At 40.3% G+C, this 7,833-nt stretch overlaps 1 protein-coding gene across 4 annotated transcripts in view; it reads left to right on the forward strand.

Annotated features, from left to right (window-relative positions):
- The window catches only part of HTT (huntingtin), a 4,811,037-nt gene that overhangs the window by 2,803,875 nt on the left and 1,999,329 nt on the right, over positions 1–7,833 (forward strand). For all 4 annotated transcript variants that reach the window (XM_044062924.1, XM_044062926.1, XM_044062925.1 and 1 more), the window contains one exon: positions 4,728–4,850. In XM_044062924.1, the coding sequence (XP_043918859.1) occupies positions 4,728–4,850 (123 nt within the window). The remainder of the gene's footprint in view (positions 1–4,727; positions 4,851–7,833) is intronic.

The following is a 7,833-nucleotide window of genomic DNA, read 5'->3' on the forward strand; positions in this document are numbered from 1 at the left end:
AACGCAGAGCTGTGATCCTGTTGCCTGCAGCTGAAATTGGTATCTTTTTTCCTACCCATCATTTAGCATCATAATAATACATTACTTGAAGACTCCAACTCAGAAATAGGATTAATTGCATGCCTCACCCTGGGGCACAGAAACACTGTTTTCAAAGTAATTTGTACTTATTTTTTTTCATGAATGGCGAAAGAAACATTGAAAACTAGAAACTAGTATACTTACTGAACCTCTGAATATGAGTTTCTGCAAGCTGATTGCAGGTACAGCAATCCTTTGCACTTCATCTTTAAGTAGTGTGCAGCATGGCAGTCATTAAAACATGAGCTCTTCAATTTAGTCTCAAACTTTCTAACAACTCATACACACGTATGTATGGAAGCTGTCAACTTTATTTAATTTTTGTTTGTTAACTAGGTGAGGTAGACTGGTACAAGACCCTTTTCATAGGTTAATAGGTACATACTAGGCTAGCTGCACTTGCAGGCCATTTTAAGCCTAGCCAACTTCTCTTCAGAGGTGAGAATCAAACCCTGTACTTTGTGTCTGTGAGGTAAACACCTTAACCATCAACCCCCAAAGGATTACTACATATTTAGCCAATACTAGACAATGACCAAAAGTGATAATCAAACCTTGTACCCGATGTCTGCAAGGAGAACACATTAACCATTATGCCAAGGTAAACTCAACAAAAGTAAGAATCGCACCTTGTGTCTGTGAAGTAAGCACCTTAACCATTATACCCATTTTCAGCTACTATCTGGGCCGTAAGGCAGTATAAGACAAAAAAATAACACAGACATATACAGATTGCTTAACTAACATAACTCTAGAAAATGTTTAGCATATGAATACAAATGGTATACAAGTACAAGATGTTAGCATTGAAAGCAAAAGCTATGAACGAAATGTGTATATTGCATTATAATATTTGAATGGGTCAAACCAAGAAAATGCAAGGCGCAAACAAATAGCTGAAGAAATTTGAAATTGTTAAATTCGTGTTGCTTTTGCAGTAGAAAGACATATTTGTCTTTGCCGCGGTGGTGCAGCTGTTAGTGTTGCCGTCTCACATCAAGAGGTTCTTCGGTTTGATCCTCAGCTGGGGGTGCCTTCTGTGCGGAGTCTGCATGTTCTCCCTGTGGTCACGTGGGTTTCCTCCCACATCCCAAAGACATGCTGTGGATTGGATGCTCTAACTTATCCCTAGGTGAGAGTGCTTGTGTGTGTGCGCCTTCCGTGGAAGGTTGGGTGCCAGACTGGCAACTCAACACTGTAAAACTCCACTGCCAGTCATGAGCGGACAGGTGATCCGCTGTGGAGACCCCTAACTGGGAAAAAGCCGAAAGAAGAAGAAGATTGTAGGACTTGCCCTTAGATTATTTTTCCTAATAACTTTGTGATGTAGCTCAGATTTGCTTTGTGGTTGAAGACTAGTGAGACTTTTAGAGAGGGGAAACTTGGAAAGTGGGGAGAATAGTTGATTGTTTAAATCTTGGGGGGGGGTTGATTATGTGGGCTAGAATAAGGATTAACTAACTCTGTATGTGCAAGTGGCTTATCTATTATCAGGCTGGACATTTTGAGAAGTTTAGAATTTTTTTTAATCTTGATTGTGAAGCCTTAATGACACTTCTTTTAATTGTGTGCAGTTTAACAAAAGGAGGTTGAATTATTTCCTGCTGTAATACTGTGTAACTTATTTAGAATAAGTCTGTAATGCAGTAGCTCTGAAGCAGTACAGTGAGGAGAATGAAGATGGTTTGTTAATGAACTGCTTCCTATCGGTTTATATTATTCTGAGTTTCCAAATACTCAAAATGTCAAAAAACAAAATACACAAACAAATAAAGAAACAAATCTACATTTTTGCAGTCTGGCAAGAAATTCCCCAATCCCCACTGTAGCACAGTCTACATAGAACTGCTTCAAAGGGGAATTTACCCTTTTCCCCCACAGCAGTGCAATATCAGAGTTCGTACATATATTTTGCAGGTGGAGGGGTGCCATGGGGGGGGGGGGGTTGCCACCCTGCAAAAACAGATTTTTTTCCCGAGTTTTTGAAGCTTGATCATATGGTCTCAGCCATGAGTTTTGAGTTTCCAAAAATTCAAGGAAGTAATATAAACCCACCATACTTAACATATTATCGCAACCAGATTTTTCACAGCAATACAAGTTGCTTAATGATTATGAAATATGGTCATTACTGTTGTACAGATGTTGTATAATGTGTGTCCTTGTAGTACAGGAGTGTTTTTTCATGTAACGATATAAAACAAAATCTAAAAATTCATACTGCTCGTGTTTCTGTATCCACTTTACTGCCACCATTTATGTTATTTTAAGGCCGGCTGCTGCTGCAAGCTTCTTTGCCGTGGCAACAAATGCTGTCAAAGTTCTGTTATTCATGTGTACACAGATGTGTAATTATTTTAATGTCAGTTGTACAACACAGGTTTTGGATTATTTCAAGATGCGTTCCAAAAAAAAAAGGAAAAATACATACTGCTCATGTTTCTGTCTGCACTTTACTGCCAGCATTTCTGTTAGTTTAAGTCCACCTGCTGCATGTTTCTTTGTCGGGGCCACAAATGTTGACAGTTGGGTTATTCATTTGTGTAGGTAACACAGATGTGTAATTATTTTACTGTCACTTGTAGAACACAGATTTTGGATGATTTGAACTTGCGTTTCTGGGATTTTCCTAATACAAAGAAGGAATCTATTGAGTTATTTCAGATTTACTGAAGTTTTCTGGAAAGTAAGGAATGCCATTCAGGGCAATAGCAGACATGGCAACTTAGGCGTGTGTCTGTAAGGCAGGCAAAACAGGAAGAGGATTTCTTATATTGGTTGCGTTCATAAAAGTAATGTACAGTATTTCTGGCAGTACTAACAAATTAAAATAGCAGTTGCAAGTGTTTCATACACTCGTACCTGTGTAGGTATGTGCTTTTCACAACTGCGAAAATCTGCTTGCGATAATACACAAGTACCAAACCCAGTTTCTATAACCCAGGGACTGTCCATGCTATGGAATAGACTTCCCATACATATCAAACAGAGCACCTCACTGGCCCTCTTCAAGAGAAATCTTGATGAGTGGATGGGAAATAGAAAATTTACCCCGGGGATCACTCCAGTGACTCTGCTCGACAGAGGTACTGGGAACTAAGGTCAGATGACACGATGCCAGGGTAATCCTGTGGGCTAGGCTTGTAAAGGCTCCAGGACCATTAGCCTAGTACACACCTATGAACCTATAAATGCAGTCCCCCCCTTATGCTTTATTGCAGTGTCAGTGCTAGAGAATGAAGACAGCTTTGTGTTGGAATAGAACCCAGAGTGTTTTTGATCTTTCAGCATTAATGGTGCGTATGCTACTTTTTAAGCCACTGACATTCAAAAAGCAATAGCTTTTTGTTATAGGATTATCTCTGTGCTAGCTACATTAACATAGATGGATAAAGCCATAACTTTGACCCATGTTCGATTACTGGCTCAAATGGTTGCTGGAGTTGCAGGTGGAGAGGAAAGGAGTGAAGAGTTTGTACCCGCTTGCCTCTCTTACAGGGGAAAGGGCAGGGCACAGTATCTAGGGCATGCACAAGTTTCTTGGATGGAAACTGGAGAAGTATGCATAGTGTGCTCTTTATGAGAGGCAGGGTCATTTGCATATGTCAGTCTTACTGATGGCTTCTCTTGGCCAGCTGTTATGCTTGTGTTGGAGAATGAATGGTTGAATTGGCTGACAGGTGGCAATAGTCATCAGGCAGTGGAGAATAAAAAAGCTCAAAAATATTTGTGTATGTGTCGTGACACTCCTGAATATTTGTTTCTTCTTTTATGTCACAATTACAAGTATACAGCTTTTTAGTCATATCTTTGCTTCTTGTGCAGGTTTTTGTTTACCTTAAATTTGTACATGTGTTGTATTCAGAATGTCATGCTAGCTTTACTGTGCAGAGGAATGAAGACCAAACTTTCACCCATTAGACTAGTGGTGGTTACTGCAGGAGGTGATGATAGTTTGGGAATGAACTTCTTACTGTTGGCTGAAACTTTTATTGTTGCAAAGGTGAGTTGCAAGCCTAACTGCTCTCCCCAGTCAAGACTGTGGACACTTTCTCATGCAGTCAGAGTGAGAGTGAACCACATTCATATTGTTTGCAGGTGAGGGTGCGCATATGGTAGCAAGTGCTGATGAACTGCAGTGATGCCATTGCGCTCAATGCTTGGAGGGCAGGGGGCATTAAACTGTAGTCTAGTGGGAAAGGCCTTCCCCACAGTTGATATGGAGCCATACCAAAATGCCTGTATTTACTTTCTACCTTCCTTTGAAGACTGAAGAGGATCAATAGCACACAGCAGTTGATGAATGGTTATAGCAAAGGGTGCCAGAAACAGATGTGAATAAAAAATGTTTCTGATTTTGATTTACGCTTTCTTTTCTTTATGTCCTTTGATGTCCTTTGAGTACATTGCTGTATTTATCTTGTCTGTTACAAATGAACCAGACATGCCACACATGGTTCAGTCTTTGTTCCATGAATCTCATATGACCATGGTGCACAGAAAATTAATATTTGTCAGTTAATTTTGTTCAGAATATCTTTTCTGCTGTATATTGCTAATAATATACTCTGTTTCTCATACTGCTCGTGATTACCAGTCCAGGCCAACATTTGTTTTGATGAATACTTTTTTTTTTGCTTTTGTAGATGCATTTGGATTCCCATGAAGCCTTGGGAGTTTTGAACACCTTGTTTGAAATTGTAGCACCATCATCTCTCCGACCTGTGGATATGCTGTTAAGGAGTATGTTTGTTGTACCCAATGCAATGGTAAATAATCAGATGAAGGTGATAAATATTTATATTCTTGTAGAAGAGATGAGTGCAACACCAACCATTAAATTGCAGTGTGTCCTAAAGTTTCTGGTTATGAAATTAGTAGATTGACTGTTAAACAACAAATCGTAAAACAATTTTGATAACTTTGTGTACACTTGTTTTTTCAAAGCTATAGCAACAAAGTAAAATAAGAAGCTATAGTAATGTTCAACTATTTGTTTATTTAACAAAAGTAAAGGCAGTTTGAGAATGAAGCACCTCTCAGAGGCAATGTAGCAAAATGTATAAAACAAGAGAGGTAACACCACAGGCAAAAGGCTCAAATTCTTTAATATCCAAGGAATAAAAACGTAAGCGCTTTCGCGTTTCTTCAGACAATATCAAGAACAACGGTTGGACTGTTTAAATACAGTGTAGTAACCAGTAAAAACACTTGGGAAATTAATCGTCTTAGAGCCAGAGTGTTGCAGAATTGCATCAAATACAACTACCTGTCATTATTGTGAGAAACTTAGAACAATGACACAAAAGCAAATAAAAAATATACATGCATAAAAAACAAGTCATTCCAAAAGGCAAACATATAAATATCAATGTGTCAAAAGTCTATCATATAAAAACGGCTTCAGTGAAACTCTGTCATTGTGACCAGACCCTTTATTGGCTTGCAGTCTGATGATCCACCTAATCTCAGCCTGTTCAGTGTGATTTTTAAAGTTCCCTAGTCTAGGTCCCCTGGTGGCAAATTCTCTAACCAGAAATTTAAACTTATGTGAAAAATCATGGTTAAGGACATGGCGTGCTAAAGCATTATTTTCGTCTTCCCTGTTGATTGCATAGAGATGTTCCCTAACCCTTTCTCATAAAGCCCTGTTGGTTTTCTGTATATAAAAACAGGAACATTTACAACAGCTGGCCAAATACACTGTACCACGTGACTTGCAGTCAGCATAATGTTTAAATTTGTAGACCTTTTGGGTGTTTGGATGTAAGAAAGTGTCACTGATATCATATAAGCACAAAGATTTCATTTCCTACAAGCTAGTGTTCCAGTGCAAACAGACTGTGATCTAGTGTTGATATTCCTTTTGTAACACAAAAGTCTCTTAAGGCACTTCATGTTCTTATAAGCATACCTAGGTTTAGTGCCTGTAATTGCACTGATCCTATCATCAGCAGCCCAAATCCTCCAGTTTTTATTTATTATTTCACAAACTTTCTTATGATTATTAGAAAAAGGTATAGTCATTCGAGCACCTTGAAAGGATCGATTCCCTGGCACATTAGCAGATGACATATTGTGAATCTCCCTCTTAAAAAATGGTGTACCTCTATTGGATCTATCGATAAATCTAGTATCACCATGTCTAACTATTTCTCTGTTTTTATACCCTCTCATGGAGAAATCCCTTCCTAGTTCTTTTAAAGCTTTATCACAACCAACATCAGATGTAGTTCATAGGTTCATACTAGGCTATCTGCCCTAGGGCATTTATAAGCCTAGCGAGGGTATGTTTGGCTTTCGCCACCCATTTTAAATTAATTTTGCTATGCCCTTTTTCGAGGTTAGTATACTGTGCCTCTGTCTAACAGTGACACAGAAGTGATACCCGGGGTAAACCTACGATCTCCCATCCACTCATCAGGATTCCTCTTGAAGAGAGTCAGTGAGGGACTCTGCCTAACCTGGACTGGGATTTTATTCCAGAGTGAAGGAAGCCTCTGGGTTATGAATCTGTCCCTCAAGCATGTCCTACTTATTTCAGTGCTGAGGTTCAAGTCTGTCGAGCATGTAGCTCGATGGGATTTGGATTTTTTGAGGTGCAGCATGTCCCTTAATTCCGGGTTGGACATGGCTTTATACGTCAGGCACAGGTCGCTTCTGAGCAGGCGGTATGCCACTGAGTAGAGCTGGAGTTTCTTTAACCGGGCAGCATATGGCATCTGTTTGAGACCTTTGATCCTCTTGGAGAGGTACTTTTGGGGTCTTTCCAGTTGCTGCAGGTGTTTGGTAAGGTACATCCCAAAAGGGGCATTGTACTAGATTATGGGCCTGATGAGGGATGAGTAAAGAGGCACGATGTCCTCCCCTAATCTAGATGTGAATCCCTTCATGATTAGGTGGGCTATATAAAATGTTTTTCTAACCACTTTGGCCACGTGGTTGTCAAATGAGAGATTGCTATCAACTTGGGTCCCCAAGTCCCTAATTACTTCTTCTGTACTTAATGGATTACCACCTATGTGGTAATTTGTGGGCACTTTGTTTTGCCAAAGGGATGACTATACACTTTTGGCATTTAGCTTGAGGCCATGGCTCTGGCACCAGTTGTCTGTTTCTATGAGGCCCTTTGGAGGATGCTTGTGTCGGCTGGTGAGTCGATTATGATGCCCAGTTTGCAGTCATCTGCGAACTTGGTCAGCCACAGTCCTTCTGTGTTGGCCTGTACCTCCGAGAAATATATACCGAACAAGAGAGGTCCCAGGACTGAGCCTTGTGGGATGCCACTTGTAACTGGTTTGGAGTCTGACATGGCTCCAGCAATTCTAACCATGTGGGTTCTGTCCTTGAGCCAGTTTGCAACCCATCTAGTGACATAGGGGTTTATATTTAAGCTGTTGAGCTTATCTATAATGCCCGAGTGGGGTATTGTATCGAAGGCTTTTGCGAGGTCCAGGTAGGCTGTGTGGACCACCTTCCCTTCGTCAATGGCCTTGGTGACTTTCAAAGAAGTCGACCAGGTTTAAGAGGCAGGATCTGCCCTTAACAAAGCCGAACTGGGTAGGATCCAGTGTCTGTAGGTCCCCAATATCTTTAGTTATGAGGTCCATGATGATCCTTTCCATAGCTTTGCAGACCAAGCTAGTCAGGCTTATGGGGCGATAGTTTCCAGGATCCGTTGAGGCACCACCTTTGTGGAGAGGGACCACTGTTGCTGTATGTCACTCTTTGGGTACATATCCTGTAGTAAGG

Source organism: Protopterus annectens, chromosome 2.part1, assembly GCF_019279795.1.
Source record: "Protopterus annectens isolate FY-2018-M chromosome 2.part1, PAN1.0, whole genome shotgun sequence".
Taxonomy (NCBI): domain Eukaryota; kingdom Metazoa; phylum Chordata; order Ceratodontiformes; family Protopteridae; genus Protopterus; species Protopterus annectens.